Here is an 18,576-nt window from a genome sequence, read left to right as displayed (position 1 = left end):
CCCACCGCTTTACTCTTCTCCTTTTTTTTTTGTACAACGTGTTTTGAGCCAGTATCCTATGAAACTGCCTCCCCCCCCCAAACACACCACACACACACACAGTACCTCTTGTAGCGACTTTAGTAAGAATATAATGTTTGTTTGAAAGCCCCCACCGCCCTTGTAGCCTGACCTTCCTTCCTCAGCCCCACTTCTACTTCTCTCTCTCTCTCTCTTTATACAACATCATTTAAGGCAGCATCCTATGAAACTGCCCCCCAAGTACTTCTTTGCTACTGTTTAAACAAGAAGTTAGTGCTACTCTTAACTTTGCTCCCTCTACTCAAACTAAGTACTTTGATCCAGTATTTTGAAACAGCTCCCCCCACAAAAGTATTCCTGTTTTACTGCTCTAATAAGAAGCCAGTGCTACTCTTAATACCCCATTCTGTCTTGAACTTCCTCAGCTTAGTTTTCTTTTAAGCCAGTGTGGTATAAAACACTTCCCCTCTCCCCAGTTTTCCTGTTCTGTGCTGCCTCAATAAGAAGTTAGTGCTGTTTAAACTGCTTGACGTTCCTCAGCCCCAGCTTTATTTTTGTCATTGCCTTCTTCCCAAAGTAACTTCTGTTCTATGCTGCTTCCATACAAAAAAATTAGTGCTACTTTAAGCTGAGCAACGCTAGAGTCTTCCCAGAAACCTTGGCAGGAACTGTGCTTCACACAGAAAGTCAGTACAGTAAGCTTAATGCTTCTTCAGTAAGCCAGATGTTCCCTGACAGATCAGGCCAGGAGGCTTTCTGTGTTGTGCCTGTTATTCTCTCATATGAAAAGAGCACCGACAATAGCCAGTACTTGTTCTAGACTCCTAATTCAGAGCTATGTGAGGTAACTTATAACTGATCATTCTAGTTATCCTGTTATTGCTTTAGGTGCTTTTCTCCAGGGACACGTATCGCCAGTAACCGGCCCTTATTTCAGAAGCACATCTTCAGATCAGGCACATGCCTCTGAGGCTGATCCCTCCTCCAAGGACTTTTTTTTTACTACATCACTGAATTCTGACAGAAAAAAAATCTGGCAGTTTGGTTTGGAAACTCATAGAAACTCCAGGCTCTGCAAAAAGTGTCATCCCTTAACCTGGATGGGAGAACTCTCTTTATACATGTTCTGCACCTCACAAACTGTCAACAGGTTGCCTGAATAGCTGCATATGCTACATGACTATCCCAGTTAGAGACCAACATCATCGTTTTCACATTTGGGGAAATCTGTTGCCATTTTCTTGAAGGCCACGTAGATGAAACTGTTTTGTAAATGCATAATGCTTTCTCTTTGGAGATCAGTTTGAATTGTTTGAAGTAGCGAATATATTGAAAGATATTTGGTGAGAAGATTCTTGCTAAGAAAAGAAGTATCAGTGGAAAGACTTCAATGAAGATGTGTGTGATGATGTGTCTTTGATCTTCACCAAGATCCAGGTGTTCATGATGAACAGGAAGAAAGGAGATAAGGGATTCGAGAGCCCAAGACCATATAAATTATAAGTACCTTCTTATTTTTTTCTTGTGACTATGGTTTGCTTTTTAAATACTCAGATGTTTAAAAACTGTAACACTCAAGTAAGAGTAGCCTTCAGTGTCAAAATGCAACCACTTGCTGATAATATAGGAATCTGGAAACCTGGAGAGTTATATTTTAATAAGCAGTTATAATCGGTAAATCAATGCTGTACTTGATGTGAGAGACTGCATCCTTTCTTTCTAATTCAGGTTGCGTCCCCTTATCCAATGCTTGAGACCAGAAGTGTTTGGGATTTTTTAAATTTTATTTTGAATATTTTTATTTGCATAGTGAGATACTTGGCGTGAGACCCAAATCTAAATTGAAGTGTACAGTATGTATGTTTTCTATACACCTTTACACATACCTGAAGGTAATTTAATACACAAAGTTTCTGTACATTGAGCCATCAGAAGCAAGGGTGTACTATGTCAGACACCCATGTGGACAATTTTGGATTTGAGTATTTTACATTTCAGGTTCTGGTAAGAGAGACTCAACCTGTATTTATTAATGTACTTGATTTAGATTTCTAAATTAGCTTTCTGTGTGAGAAAACATTTAGCCCGTCCTCATACAAATTGAACTGGAGTATTTTTGTAGGTTACTCTTTAATTGATGTGGGATCTTCTAGAATTTATTAATAATAATAATATAATAATAAAATATAAAAATGTATTGTGTTTCCCGCCTCTCCCAAAGGTCGATGGGGTACAGACTACTAAAATCAATACATACAATGCAGTACAATACACTATAAAAACACAATGGTACATCTATACAAACATCAGTAAATACAACAGTGCTACAGCATCCAACATCCAGGGGTAAGACAGAATATCCTTGTTGGCAGGCATATTGGTCATGTAGACATCACTCCTCGGGGGGGGGGGGACGATTGGCAAAAGAGTACGGTTTTACTCTCTTTTTAAATGTTTCCAAGAGGTCATGAGACGAGCTCCTCCGGAAGGCTGTTCCAGATCCGCGGGGCCATTATTGTAAGGCCCTTTGGGAAGGGAGATTGTATTTGGACGATGGAGTTTCCAATAAGTTCTTACGGGATGTTTCTGAGTGTTGGTGCAGCTCGTAGGGGAAGACTGCGTCCCTCAAGTAACTCGGGCCCAGCCAGGGCTTTATAGGTGATAACCAACACCTTGTATTGTGCCTGGAAGCACAATAACTAGTTTTTCGTGTTGTATTGACTTCAGCATATTTAGTGTAGAACAGGGATGGGAAACTCATTGCCTTCCAGATGTTGGCTTGTAGCTCCATAATTTCATAATTGACGTTGGTTGGAAATTGCAGTCCAGTAGCATCTGGAACTCCAGATGTTCCACAGCCCTGAGACAGAGCAGAATAGAAGTCTGCTTTAGAAGCAGAAGTCTACATCTTGTTGTGCCGCAAAGTGGGAAGCGCAATGGAAACTATTAAGGACTTGGGGCTAAACTACTAGGCACTATATGAAATTGTGATTGCAGTTTAATGTTTAGGATTGGCACAGGAGAGAGGTTCTCCAAATCCAAATGAAAGTTTTCCCAAAGACCAATCCTGAAATTGCTTTTTGACCCTCCCAGGGAAAAGCTGCTATCAACATCAGTTGTACATTTCAAAACTATGTAGGACAGAATGGTAAACATATTGACATTTTTTGATTCACATAAGCACCACTGATACAATGAACAGTTTCAGTTAATGCCGATGCAATATTTGCTATATGTTTAGATTGTCAAGGAATTCCCCCATATTTCTTGTAGTAATGAATGAGCTGCAAATTAAGATGTGATATAGATGTTCTCTATTTAACATAAGCTGTTGTTTAAAATGAATCAGTTATGAAAACACTGTCCAACTTTACTTAGATACTTTCCGGAGATGTACTTTTCAAGAGCCATGTCTGAAAACTATTACGTGACATGTGAATGCAGGCAGGAAGGTGGGCTAACAATAACTGGGTTTTTTTATAGCAAAAGATCCTTGATTACCTTTTCTCTCTTTTTTCTTCCCAGCACAACCCATCAGGTGGTTTGTATAAACAACATAAATTTCCAGAGAAAATCTGTTGTTGTAAGTATATTTTCTCGGAGGGATTATAGCCCAGGAGTAGAGCACAGTCTTCATATGCAGGAGGTCCTGTGCTCTATTATGAAATAATGGTGGACAGAGGCCCATAGCGGACTTTGAGTTCCTGGAATCTCCAGTTAAAAGGCTTGGGTGATGGCCAGTGCCAGAAGCCTAGAGAGTCACTGCCAGTGAGATTAGACAGTCTTGAACTAAATTGTGAAATAGTTTTGTCAGGTATAAAATTATTTCCCATGTTCCTGTATGACTGGCATATAGTGAAAATCTATGTTAAAATCTCTTTTGGTGGGATTATTTAGGAGCTGTACTCATAGCCCCGAAGGGGTGGCCTGGAGCTGACCCTGTTACAGCCAGATCGGGATCGCAGCAACTGCACACTGTGGCCCCGATGTGGCCTTTGCAGGGTGCAAAAAGTGGCTCCTTTTTGCGCCCTGCAAAGAGCGCAATATCTGCGGCTTGGTGGCGCTCCTTCTGTGGCACTCCTGCATCATATGTATGCAGCGCCGGAGAAGCGCCGTGACACTGCGTGCCATGCAGTGCACATCATGCTGCCCTGGGATGGAGCCGAGGCATTTGTCATGGAGACACTACTCCCAGACTCCACTCCCAAGCAAACCTAAGCTGTAACTGTATTTTCCATTATAAGAAATATTTCACTGCACTGCGATTTGGTTCTTCATTGCTCTTACGCACAGTATAAACTGAATGGTTTCACCTGGAACGTTGCATCAGGTATTCTGATATATATGTGATTCATATGTGAGTTAACTGATAGGTGTGCTAACTGATACAGAATTGATACAAACCTGGTCATCTGATGCTTTATGTAGAACTCTTGATATGTTTGTTGACATATGTATGGTTTTGATTTATATAGTTGCACAGTACATAGCTATAGATTCATGATGATATGATACATTGTTCCCATTAGCTGGTATGGTGGGTAGAAACTGCTTTGTATTACCTTTAAAGGGGGAATGCATGTTGGTTATATACATTAAGCAAGTAAAGATGTATTGTTAGTTGCTGATATATGGTTATATAGCTGGCTAAATATATGATGATTTTATATTATTTAATTATGTTAACTCTACAGTCTAGTGTGGCTTTAGAGAAAGGTCTTGGGAAATAATTGACCTTTCCTGAATGCTTGGTGGAAGGAATGCGTTGAAAACAAAAGACCCCCATGGGTAATGGAAAATATGATAGAATAGCTTTTACCATTTTTCCAATCCTTCTTTTCTTTACCATCAATCTGACCTGCAGTCACTAAGTGGCAATGCTGTAGCTTGATTTTGGAAGACCACAGGTTTACCTCTCTTGACGTGACTGCTATGGAGACAGAGGTAAACCTGAAAAAATAATAGTCACCATAGCAGGAACTTAATGGTTTCTATAACATTTCCTCTGCACCTCCAAGAGACATACAAAGGGTTAAACATGCAGCATACAGCTAAACGTTTGTACCATAAAGTAAATGTAAGATTTACCCGACCAACTTGGCAGGTTTGGAGTTTTTTGGTTCCTCCCCATCTGTAGGATTTTGTAAGCTCCTGAAACTGGGGGTAAGTAGGTGAACTTGCGGCCCAAACAGGCAAGGCAAAATAAAGCTGTCTCAGGCCATTTTGGAGGCATGCTGTTTAAATGCTGCATGTGTCCTAAGGACTGGAGCACAACTTTGGTGCAGCTTCTTGTCTCTTAGGACACATGCAGCATTTAAACAGCATACCTCCCAAGTGACCCGAAGCAGCTTTATTTTGGCCTGTCTGTTCAGGCCCTTAGTAACAAAAGCCAACTGGGGGAGGGAGAGAAACCAATCAGTGGAATGAATCTGGTATGCCCTTAACCATTCAGATGTTATAGAAATAACTTACTTTTGAGGTTATAATTCAGTTTTATTAAAAAGTTGTTTTGTGTTAAAACATTTTGATTGTATGATGTATATATTTTCTTGACGTTTTTCTTTTAAATCTCTATAGGGTTATGTGGAGCTGACAATATTTCCAACAGTTGCAAACTTGAACAGGATCAAGCTGAACAGTAAACAATGCAGAATATACAGAGTGAGGGTTAATGACCTGGAAGCTGCTTTCATTTACAATGATCCTACACTGGAAGTTTGTCATAATGAGTCTAAACAGTAAGTAAATGGGTAATCTGTCTGGAAATGTTATCTGTCTCTTTAATCCTAAAATTTGAATTGGACCCTGAATTGAGGTGAATATTTGTTATACGGTTTGTTACTGCCTTGTTGATTCCAAAGAATATGATACACATAACATGCAAATGGATTTTAAAGCACTGAATTTTGCAGGTGAGGGTTTGCAAGTTTTGGGACTTCACATACTGTGCTTTAGGCATTGCCCAAGTTTCTGTACCGGGTACCTTAGGTTAGCTTTCTCAAGTTTTACTCCAGATACTGCAGACTGAAACACCAGTTATAACACTGTTGCCGGGCCCATGACCACTCCTATGGCTGAAGGTTGAGGGTGGGAATCCATGATATAAAGAGTGGAAGACACTTACAGATGCTCAACTTTCTTTATTCCAACTTTAACAAAACCCAAATGGGAAACAGGAAAAAGGACTCGTTACTTCACCGTCCGCTTATAACTTCTGCTCAGCCTCTGATTCAGGGATTGTGCCTTCTGCATCAGGCCCTGTCTTTCTAACTACAGTGGTACCCCGGGTTACGAAATTAATTCGTTCCGCCGCCGCTTTCGTAACCCGAAATACTTCGCAAGCCGAAAAACCCATAGGCGCTAATGGGGAAAAGCCGCGATTTCGTGTGAAATAGCGCCGAAAAGCACCAAAAATTTTTTCGTAACCCGAAAAAACCTTCGTAACCCGGAACAGTTTTTTTAAATGGATTTTTTTTCGTAACCCGGAAATTTCGTAAGGCGGCGCATTTGTATCCCGGGGTACCACTGTATCTTGACTCTAGAGCCCCTGTCAGCAGGCCAACACCTTCCTCATATATCCCAGAGCAAACAAAGTTCTTGGCCAATCACAGGTCAGGCTTGGAATGGCCCACCAGTTTCTTCCAGCATCAAGGGGTGAACCCGAGTGGTGAAGAAACCCTCCACCGGGTGGTCTCACTCGCTACCACACCCGCCTCCTTCACCTTGGCCCTGCAAATACTGGCATCCTATTTCTGCCGACTAGGCATCCCTCACTCGGGCTGTAATCTCCTCTTCGTAACCTCTCTCCAACTCCACACTTAGCATCCACCTCTGCTTCCCCTCCCCGGGGTCACCCTTTCCCTCCTCTTTTCTATCCTCCAACCCTGACTCCTCCCCGGTCCCCGCCCCCTGCCCAGCTGTTTCCCCTTGGGCTAACACCCGCCCGTCCTCAGCATCTCTGCCAGGGTCCTCTTGCTCAGCATCTTCAGGTGTGGGACCCCAACCCGACTCCCCCCCTTCTTCCACCCTTTGACAAACACCCATCTTGAAGTTAGGGGTGATTGGGGTTGCATGCTGCTACATACCATATACAGTTTAGAAAAATCTGCCTTAACCTATTATTTTTCTCCTCTGCTCTATACTGTTGCTCTTGAATGTACTGACAGTGTCCTCTTTGTTATTGGAAACTTGTGTCTTAGTTTGGTAATGTGATGCCAAAAAAATCAAAAACAAAAAGCCAAAACATCCCAAAAACTTCTTGTTCAGCAAAGGTATCTTGCTATGGATATCAACTTTGATTATTGAGGTTTTGATAGACATTTTATTCGGACAGTTTTATTTAAGAATGTTGATGCCATGAGTATACCATTGTAGTCATGTTTCATGCTTTTGATGCTGTCAATATAATTTCCTCAGTGTTCCTTTCTTGGATGAGCACAGCATGGCCTTTGCTCCATTATTTGGTTCTTCCTCCTAGTTGGATATTCTTCCTTATAATGTGTGCGATGGAGGTTGCTTTCGATTTGCCAGCCTTCGGTTGCACATTTGCAGGAGTAGGCAGTCTAAAGTACTTTAATGGGAAATTAGCAGTCTAAAGAAATGGGAATTCTGCCTTACCTGCCACTTGGAAAAACATGGACAAAATGTATATGCAGAGGTGAAGTATCAATGACTGTTAATAAGCATTCTTATGTTTAGTCACAGTTCACCTTTATTCTGTCAAGATCCCTTTTCACTTCTGATGCTTCACTTTAATATGTGTCTGCCACCATAAATATGTGATCTAAATTGATTTTTGGAATTTGGAGCCTGAATTGTGAGTCCCACTGCTTGCTGAAATGATTGGTTATTTCTGTTGCTATGGTAGTTCTTGATTTAAAATAAATGAGAGTATCAATCTATATTGTTGAGCTGTATATGCCTCTTTCAAATTTTTATTTACTTATTTGGATTTATTTCCTGCTTTTCTTATAGTTGTTACTTAGTAGCAGAATAGGCCTATAATTCTTTATTAAGTATTAAATGGGTAGTAGAAACTGTTCAAGTAGCTAAAATTATAGTTTTGCAGGATAATAAAACAATTTAAGGCTGAGATCCTAAATAAATAAGTCATATTGGGTAACTATACTCGTTTAAGAAAAAGGCCACAGATGCTGTGGCAACAAAGGCAGGAAAAGGAGGTTGTTAGGAGAGGAAGGCTACTGACTCTAAGCAAATTGTTTCCCCCTTTCCATGGCTTCTAGGGGAGTCCTTGGAGCCAGTTTAGTCTGGAAAGCTTGGTTTAAACAATTGCCTGTCCCATGGTGCAGAGCATTGTCCAAGCTAGCCTACCCAGAGTGCTCAGTTCTGTGGATTTCTGCCCTCCCTTCCCCTTTTTCAGAAGTCTGGTGTAGGTGAAATGGATTGCTCAGAACTAGCGGCTTCTCTCAAAGAGAACTTCATCTTCCTACCTTTGCTATAATTGCATGACCCTAGAAAAGTGCAACTGCCCATGTAATGTACTGTCACATAATGGACTGTGAAGTGGAGTGGACCAACTGAATTCTGGTGTAACTCCTCCCATCCCCATGCTTTTGAAATTCCAAATGTAAAACAAACTGGGGAGAACATTTTCAGTTTGTTCACAATCAAAACCTTCTGCAAGAATAGTTAGACTAATTTCTCTTACCGTATAGTATCTTTGACTAAAGTACATTTTGATTCATACAAACATACCTTACCTAGCTGTTATGCTCTGACCTGAGCATTCAAAGAGATATTCCTAACAGACTGGTACTAATTTTGATCAGACTGATCATCTAAGTCAGGAGATCATGAAGATCTTCAGTGTTAAACATAACTGGATATATGACAAAAGGATATAATTCCAGATCTGTACGCCTGAGGCACACCTACTTATATTCCAGTTATCAATGTATCAGTAAAATGTCTAATTTAACTGTATACATAATGTATTTCAAGGGCCCTTGGAATAGATAGGAAATGTTTCTTACTGTGAGAAACATTTGAGCTGCGACAACTTAAATCTGAACAAAATAAATAATGGTTTGTATGAAATTTTATTTTCTAGTGTATAGACTGTGCCTTTCACTACATAAAATGTGGTCTGTTCCTGTGTGCGAATCCACTGGTATTTAGTATCTAACCATAAGCACCATCTAAACACAAACATATGGGAAACTGTCCCTGCAGTGATAATCAGAGGCAGAAAATGCCTGTATCATATTTACATTAAAGTAGCTTTAAATGAATACCCCTGAAATGAATGTTGAAGTGGAAACGTCTGTTAATTTTTGGTGCTCATATTCCGTAATCAATAAAAGATTTAAAGAAAGAAAATTCATTAAGGTATAAATTAAAAACTGCTTTATAAGTCATTTATTTGGGCTTGATTCTGGAAAAAAATGGACAACTAATTAGTCTGTTTTACTCGAACTTCATTCATTTGGGCTGCAATCCATTGCCAGTGTGCCTGGGAGTAAAGTCCATTGAGCTCAGTTGGACTTATTTTAGAATTATACTTTTACTGACTTGTGGTAATAGGCTTTACCTTCAGGTATATGCTACAATAAACAAGTGTTATAAAGTATAAATAACTTTTTAATCAGCTTTTGGCACATCTAATGCTTTAGTGTCTGGTTGATGAAAACAAACTTAGTAGACTAACATTCCAAAATCCTTTTAAGAATGTAACAGTTAGTGGAGCATGTCACTCAGATACTGTCACTAGAGATAACAGGCATTGCCTTTGGGACGTCTGTATGCCAAGTGTTGTGTTTTGCTACTGAGCTGTACACCCTGCTCCATGAGGTTAGTGACATGGTTATGACACATGCCAGCCAAACATGATGCTGGGTTATCATACTTGCCTGGAAAGAAAGTCCTAAAATATAATGTGACTACTCAATGCGGCATCTGCATGATACCACTTTTAACAGTTTGGTGCCATTTAATATCCAGATGATATAGACCTTTTGGGGCGAAGCACACTGACAACTTGGAGCGGCCTCTGGCCGCTCCAGCTTTGATTGATCCCCAATTGGCCCAGGACCATGGCAGCCAGATGGCCCACTCTGAAAGTGGACCACCACTGTGGTCCCAAACAGGATGCCAGAGGAGCAGCTTTTTGTTGCTCATTTTGGTCTGGCACATTCCTGACCAGGTGCATTCCCAGCATGGCTTCTGGCTGCTTTTGAGCCATGCGTTGTCAGCATGCCTTGCTCCCAACACAGCACAAAGCTGGAGCTTTCTGCCTATCTCTTTCAGGCCTTTGTCTTCCCTCTGATGTTGATAGTGTAGTCTCTTTTTCTGCTAGGTGCTAAATTGCAGTGAAAGCAAGAGGAAGGATAGCACTCTATCTCGTCTTCCCTAGGCTTGAATTACACTACTGAGCCTGAATCTGTAGGTGGCAGTGGTGGTCAGATATGCTACTTACCAGTCATTGAGACTACTGTAACCCTTCCATCAATATAAGAGTCATTAGTGCCTTTGTAGCCTTAAGCACATCACCGTAATTTTTTAAAAAAAACAATTGGACTGCCCCTGAGGACATTCTCAAAACAAATACAGACTCTTGCAATGCATCTTGTGAAGATTTGTCACCATGAATGTAATATATTGGCCCCCAGCACTTGAATGGTTTTAGTCTTGTTTATCTTAGAAGTCGACTCTGTGATCAACACAAACATTCATAGATGTTTATCACACTATGCTCTTAAAGAGGTACTATTCCAGTGTGACTCCTCTAGCAGCCTCCTGTTGCATGCTGGGATTGGCAGTTTTAAGGAGCTGAACTTCTCTGCCTGAGAATTCTAAATACCCCTCCATAAAACTGCCAATCCCAGCATGCAACAGGAGGCTGCTAGAGGAGTCACACTGGAATAGTACCTCTTTAAGAGCTCGTCTGATAAACACCATAGATTCTGAGAGCATCCTCTTATTATTCTGTTTCTTTATCAAGTGAGGGTAATGCTGTAGCTCTATTCCACCAGAAATACCAGCATCTGAGCTCATATTTTTCCAGATGTGATTAAGTTGTTGGAACTGACTTTTGATTCGTTCAGATAAGCTAGCATTGGCAGTTATGACTATATTTTGGTGCTAAATATATAATTACTCCACTGCATTTGTGAAGATGTGAGGAAATGATGAAAATTCTGTGTAGGATGTTTGATCCGGGAATGACTAAAACTCTCAAGCAAACTGATAATTTTACATCAGACACAGCATTTTCTTTCTTGCAAGCCTCTCTCAACCTCTCCTATGTCACCATCCTGTTTTACAGATGTTTTTTCTCCTGTCCATTATTTTCCGATTATCTCCCCACAGTTTCTCCTTTGTTGTTCTATTTCCATTGCTGTGAGAAGTTCTTGAAGTAAATGATATTTATTCTATCAGATTTGCTTCAGTCTGTTAATTACAGTATTTTTAAAAGGTAGAAGGCTGAACTTGCACCCCTAGGAATACCCAAGCGCACTCTTGGTTGCTCTTCAGTCCTCTTCTCCCTTTTCAGAGACACCTCCACAGCTCTGGATAAAGGGGAAACTGGGTCCCTGCCAAGACCCAATCATCTTTACTCTTCTTGGAGTGCCAATTTCCAGGGTTTCTTTGGACTGAAACCCCTTACGGATCACGATTTGGGGGTTGTAAAATGATGAGCTTTATTTTTCACAACTGGGCATCCTGCCGTCTCAACCAGAAGACTCCAGACACAGCATTTTCAAAGGTTGAAAGCTAAACTAGATTTGGGCACCTTTCATACTACATAATTATAGCACTATTATTCCATGTTTACTGCCATAATTCCATCCTGTGAGACCCGGAGCATGCTGACTGAGAATTCTAAATGCCTTTCCCTAATCTGCAGTTTTTATGTCTTCATAGGACAGAACCATGGCAGTTAAATTGGAATAATAGTGCTATAATTGTATTGTATGAATGGGTTCCTGTTCTTAGTAAGCATTCCAGAATGCTTTTCCTAAAAGGTAGTACATAGGGGATCTGTACCGCAGGTTTTGAGATTCTGCAATCTATGAACTATCTCTGAATAATCGGTTCAGCCTCTTGATATTTACTATACTGTATATGTATATGTTTAAAAATACCATAATTCAGCTTATTGAGTGTGTGGTGAAAAGGAATGAGTAATGGAAGGAAAGTTTTAAAATTTGGTCATGTCTCACTTCTCTGAGGTTTTTATTTGCTTCAACCCCTTTTATTGTACAGTACCCTAGCAACTGATACTTTGAAGAGGGTGGTTGATTGGCATACAAAGAAAATACTGTGCTTGTTTGTTTACATTTGAACCTGGTTGGTGGTGCTCATGTTGGGCATATTATAAAATAACTATGAGGGAAACATAAGTAATTAAATCAAAGGGGAAAATACAAATCTCTCCTTCATTTTCATAGCTGGATTTTCTTGATTTATTTCAAGCTTGATAATACTGGTAATTCAGTGGTTTTCAGCTTTTTCATCTCATGGCACACTTGTTGTTATATGCCTTCAAATTGTTTCAGACTTATGGTGACCCTAGGTGAATCTATCATGGTGTTTTCTTGGCAAGATTTGTTCAGAGACAGTTTGCCATTGCCTTCCCCAGAGGCTGAGAGCATGTGAGTTGCCCAGGGTAACCCAGGCGGTTTCATGGCTGGGCTGGGACTCAAACCCTTGCCTCCAGAGTCGTAGTCCAGCACTCAAACCACTATGCCTTGCTGGCTTCTATGGCACATTTACAAGATGCTAAAATTGTGAAGGCACTCCATCAGTTTTTAAGTATTAATATTGTGCTTAACTTTCAATAGCTATTTTTTTTCTGAGGCATTTCTAAAAGTATCAAAAGGCAGGAAACAGCAAAGTGGGGCTGGCTTTTGGTCTGGAGGTGTCAGTGACCAATGAGCAGTCAAGTTTGAAGGTTGACAACCCCTCCCCACATGTGCCTTTGTTCACGCTCTTCTGCCATCTATTTTTGCTCATGAGAGTGAGAATGGCTCTCAAAGTAAGCTTCAATGTGCCTGAGTGGATGGGAGAAGTCTTTTCCTTTCCTTTCCCCCATCACTGCTTCCCTTTGTAGTGCAAGACACTCCTTAACTCCTACAGTCATTTTTCTTGTCAGATTTTCAGTTGGCTTTGACCCTCACCAGCTTTCTCCGCCACCTCCCTTCTCTGGTTTCTTCCTTACCATGTATTCCTCACATGCTTAGGGCCAGTATCCATTGACCACTGCACAGTGCCTGCTCCATTCCTCCAGCACAGAATACTGCTTAGACAAAGGTGGAAGGGGAGCATCCACTATCATCTAAGAGTGAGGAACAGGGTGGGTGGGTGGACATCATCTCAACAACCACTCTTTGCTGTTGTCATCTTGGTCTGAACACACACCAGATTCAGAGATATCTCTTTCTCACTTCCCCCTGCCATTGACCGGGGAGCGGAGGAGCCAGAGAAAGAGTGAGAGGGAAAAGGAGGAGCATCTTTCCCTTCTCACTCTCATTCTCGTCCCTTTATCTGTTATGTAAAGCAGATATTGAAATGGTATACATTCCACAACACTATTCCTAAAGTGAAGGCAAACACTTAGACCACTGATTTTCAACCTGCACAGCACTTCCTGTCATTGATTTCTGTCTCACTGATGTGAAACATCTGCCGATCTTTTATAGCACATACATGTACCACAGCACAATGGTTGGAAACCACTGTTTTAGGAAAAGAGCTTTTTTCCATTGGGAAAAAGAAGGGTGCTGCACGTAATCACTTGTAAGCTAATTCTGTAAAATAAAAAAGGACTCAAATGAAGAAAGGTGAGCTCTCTCTTCAGTAGATCGCTATTTAAAATAAAGTTTGAAGTATGGTGTAAAGTTACCCAGTCCAGTAGCTTAATTGACTGTGAAATTACCACCATTAAAGTGGATAAATGGGATCCGTTGTGGCTATGTATTGGAAGATTGATTCTTAACTCTGAATTTCCATTCATTTGTGGCCTGAAATATAATGTGTAAAAGATTAAAACTGCATTTAGCATTCACACAGTGTATTTTATACTATTGAGAAAGATGGCCACCGGAATAGAAACATCTTCCATTATAAAAGCAGTCTGTCGTTGCTTGGAATATCATTATTTTGTCAGATGTGGGAATGCAGCAGCATAATCAGCTTATTCTGTAGCAATTGTACTGGCTGCCAATTTCCTGTTCTAATTGATGGCAATGATTTCTGCCTTAAAATAAAACCCTTCATATCCTGTAACAAATACAACTCTTACCACATTCCAGCCTCTGTTTAATAAATGTAAGATAGGCTGTGCTCCTCCATCTATACATGCCACGTCTAGTAAGCATGTGTGGGGCTAGAAATGGGATTTTGTCCCATGGGTATGGAATAATCACTCTGATAAAATCCAAGGCTGTATAATTCTTGCAGCTTTTCAAAGATTATTTATTCATTTAGAGAATTTATACCCTGGTTTTCAGTCAAAAAGGCTCCTAGAGTGTTAATTTGACAGTTCCCTGTCATCAGGCTTACAATTGATACACAAGGAAAAGAGGGTGGCAGTGGGAGAGGGGATTATGTCCAGCAGAAGCTGACTGCTTTTTCCCCCCTCAGAGGTCAGAGCAATTGGAGTGGAGGAAGGACTTCTTACCAACCGCTGGGACCAAGGCACAATGATACTGTGCCCAGATGCCATTATCTCCCTTAAAGTCCACAGCAGTGTGCGTTGGTATGGAGGGCCTCTCACTAGCTGCTGGAACCAAGATAGATGGAGCTGTGTCTGGCTGCTGTCCACTCTTTCCATACTTCACTATTGTGTCTTTTGAATTTCCTATATTAGTTGAGTAGCTTTGCTCAACAAATTGAGCAATTGTTCAATAGTTCAATACTGCTGCTCCCATAGAAGGCACTGTTGAGTGGTTATTGATTTTCAAATTAACATGGTTTAAACCATATTTCATTATTATTTGTATATGTGTCTCCAGAATGTAAAACCCCTTGTTCTTAAACAAAGTTTGAAACTAAAGACACATTTCTATTCTTTTGCAGGAGAAATCTCAATTACTTTTCCAATGCATATGCTGCTGCAGTCAGCGCCGTGGATCCTGATGCCGGAAACGGAGAGCTATGTATTAAAGTACCATCAGAACTTTGGAAACATGTTGATGGTAAAAATGAGAGATCTTGTAGATTCTTAAAAGGAAGATGCTGCAGAACTGTCAGCAACCTTTAGCAGTTTACACGTCTGCTGTTTTGTGTTAGTAGTAGTGAATCAGCCACCCTGCAATGCTAGGGCAAGTCTTTGGATTTTAAGCGATTGTTTTATAGAAAGTTCATTAGATGATGAACATTATGATGAATTCTTGGAATAAGTTAAAATACCATAAACTATTATCTGTATATAGCAAATATTTTATTAGGAGGAATAATTGCTTGTAAGTGTTTTCCATTGGTATATTTTGAAATAGAAGATGCTGTTTTGCTCAGTATTCCCAAACTATCCATGGATTTTGCACAGTTACTTCTTTCTCTTCCTTGTTAGGTTAAAGCTACAAATGCAGGAGTGGGTTTGCTGTGCTTCTCTCTCTCTCTCTCTCTCTCTCTAATAGTGCTTGCCTTTTGTGTTGCAGAATTAAAAGTTTTAAAAGTACATATCAACTTTTCTCTGGACCAGCCAAAAGGAGGTCTTCATTTTGTGGTACCAAATGTGGAAGGCAGTTTGGCAGAAAGAGGAGCTCATGTCTTCTCTTGTGGATATCAAAATTCTACAAGGTAAGTGTCACACAGTTTTGCCTTCATAGCATGCAGATACTGCAGCTTTCTTTGAAATGTTATGAGTCTTGTTGCTACTAAGTGCCTTGAGAGAAGTTTAGTCCTCTCTTCCTTTACAGTTATTTTTAATTTTCTTAGAAACACTTCAGATAGGCCATTTTTTCTCTACATCAGTAGGAAGACAGAATAGCCATCAGAGTATGCATTGGGAATTCACAGTCAACAGCAACATTTCAATTAATGATTGTTCAGTAGAATAAATATGTACATGTTCTTTGCACATGGTCATCTATAATGGCCTCCTGTTTTCTTTCTACATTGATACAAGGCAGTTGTCATATAAGAGGGCTTAAGGGAATCCTGTAGCACCTTTCAGACTGAGAAAAAGAAATGTCTAGCGTAAATTTCATCAGACTAGGGTCGATAAAACCTTATGCTAGAACTTACTTTTTCTCAGCCTCAAGGATGCTTCAGGATTCTCTTAGGTCTTTATGGAAAAACAGATTGACATGATGATGTCTTTGAGTAAACTTTGCAGAAACTATTTTAAGGCTTCTTCCAAAATGCATTCAGGATTCACCAACCTGCACTTTTTTCATGATTTCCACTTAGTTGGCCTGATTTACAGATCTTTGCTTGAACATGCTAGGAGTAGCTGATGAGACAAGCTTATCTGCTTTCTGCCCCTTTCTCTGTTTCTCTGTTATTGCATGCTGTATAAAGGATGCTATTTACCTTGCCTGTTTTATGGAGGCATGCATAACTACAGGATTGGCTAGAGCAGAATTGCATTCTTTCCCAGCTTTTCTTTATCCTGACCTCCCCTCCCCCTTTACTACTGGGACTTTAGACAATATTCTAGAGTAGGCATATTTTCCATAGTGCAGAACTACATCTTACTGATTGCATCTGAAGCTTTTAATACAGAATTACGATCTTATGGCAATCCTAAGTTTTTATACCTTTTGCGTTTGGGAATTGATAGAATGCTGTTTGACAGTGACAAAAGTTCAAAGAGGGTTACTTCCAAGCTGCCCACACCCCCTTTGGCCAACAAACGTGTATAATTTTGGGGAAGTCGAGGCCTAAAATGGCTATATGTAAATCACAACAATATTTAAGGAGTCTAGTCTCAAATTGGGGAGAAGGTTTATTCTTTTCAATGTCTTCTTTCTAGGTTTTGGTTTCCTTGTGTTGACTCCTATTCTGAACTATGCACATGGAAACTGGAGTACACAGTTGATGCCACAATGGTGGCTGTCTCAAATGGAGACTTAGTGGAAACAGTGTATACTCATGATATGAGAAAAAAGACCTTCCATTATATGTTGGCAATTCCAACTGCAGCATCTAACATCTCTTTAGCCATTGGACCATTTGAAATTCTTGTTGATCCATATATGCATGAGGTAATACTCTTAACCTGACTTTATTTGCTCTTTATTGTTATATATTGTTAATATGACTTTATTAGTATTACATTGAAATTGGTCAGTATTTGTAAGCACAAACTGGATTACTTCAGTGTTGTGCACTGATTGTACATACAGTTTTATGTGCTTTCTTTTTTGTTCTTAAATGTAGAGTTTCCTGCCTTGAGTCTTCAGGCCTAAAGAGCTAAAATAAATTATTGACAGCTGGAACACAGAGTGAAAAAGATTGATGTTCCAACAAAGTTTATTGTTTCTTGACTTGTTTTATGCTTTGTAAATATTTTTATCTTCCTCACATTTCTCACATTCTGTGGTGGCACAGTAGTTAAATGCCAGTACTGAAACCACAATATTGTGAATTCAGTCCCAGACAGGGTTCCAAGGTTTACTCAGCCTTCCATTCTTTTGTAGGTTGGTAAAATGAGTACCCAGCTTGTTGAGGACAATTTACTTACACATTGTAAACCTTTTGGGGAGTGTTAGTTCACTGATAAGCAGCATAGAAATGTACTTACTATTGCTATTATGTTCGCATATGTGTTAAGACAGACTAAACTAGTTTTAGATTATCTTAAACTGGGTCTGTTTTTAAGAGTAGTGTGGTATTTACAAAACATTACTTTGTGGTACTTTTTATTGAATGTGTAGCCTCACACCATGCAAGCACAGCATTAAGGGTTTTTTTTTTGCCCAGGATTTCTTAATGGCTTGGAGAGTTGATAATTTTGCATTTATTTGCATGGTCAGAAGCTTGTTGTTACGCAGGTCATAACTGATAAGCTTTGGATTATGGTGAGTTAGTGAAATTCCTTTTTTTAATTATTCCCTATGGAGAACGTAAGATTTCAAATGTTCACATGTAGTAGTAGTATGAGCCCTCCTCCAACCACCACCTTGAGGGGGAGAGAGGCCTGGCCTGTTGTATCCCATCTTTTCCCAGTATGATTCACGGGACTTTGCTAATCTATATGTTTAGTTTTTCCCTTTTATTGTTCAGGGACTCATTTTGTTTGCCCCGCTCTCCCCTGCTCAAGCATACCACATCATATCTCCATGAAGTATTTGAATTCTATGAGGAGATACTTACATGTCGCTACCCTCCTTGTTTCAAACAGTTTTTGTAGATGAAGCCTACGTTGAAGTAGCGCTTATGCTTCTATGAGCATTTTTAGGTTAGTGTGTATAATTATTCTATCTAAAATATGGTAGTTTATGAAATACCTGGATATCATTTACATCCCACTGTATCTTTATCTCTTGTATCTTATCTTGATAGATAGAAACTTAGATAGAAAGATAGTCAAAAATCATTGTAGGTTTTTGTTTCGTTTTTGTTTTTTTAATTATGCTAGATTTTTTT

The 18,576-nt window shown here is 39.9% G+C and overlaps 1 protein-coding gene across 2 annotated transcripts in view; it reads left to right on the top strand.

The window, feature by feature from the left end:
* Nucleotides 1-1,394: 1,394 nt before the first annotated feature.
* The window catches only part of LOC121927830 (transcription initiation factor TFIID subunit 2), a 41,234-nt gene continuing 24,052 nt past the window's right edge, over nt 1,395-18,576 (top strand). The window contains exons 1-6 of one of the 2 annotated variants that reach the window (XM_042461763.1): nt 1,395-1,520; nt 3,550-3,604; nt 5,599-5,759; nt 15,061-15,179; nt 15,642-15,783; nt 16,961-17,192. In XM_042461763.1, coding sequence (XP_042317697.1) covers nt 1,465-1,520; nt 3,550-3,604; nt 5,599-5,759; nt 15,061-15,179; nt 15,642-15,783; nt 16,961-17,192 — 765 coding nt within the window. In that variant the 5' untranslated portion in view covers nt 1,395-1,464. Of the gene's footprint in view, nt 1,521-2,625; nt 3,605-5,598; nt 5,760-15,060; nt 15,180-15,641; nt 15,784-16,960; nt 17,193-18,576 lie in introns of those variants that run through there. The other variant, XM_042461762.1, reaches the window with a different exon arrangement.

The sequence above is a fragment of the Sceloporus undulatus genome, chromosome 4, assembly GCF_019175285.1.
Source record: "Sceloporus undulatus isolate JIND9_A2432 ecotype Alabama chromosome 4, SceUnd_v1.1, whole genome shotgun sequence".
Lineage (NCBI taxonomy): Eukaryota > Metazoa > Chordata > Lepidosauria > Squamata > Phrynosomatidae > Sceloporus > Sceloporus undulatus.
Note: the sequence above shows the minus strand (reverse complement) of the source record. Positions and strands in the feature narration are given on the sequence as shown.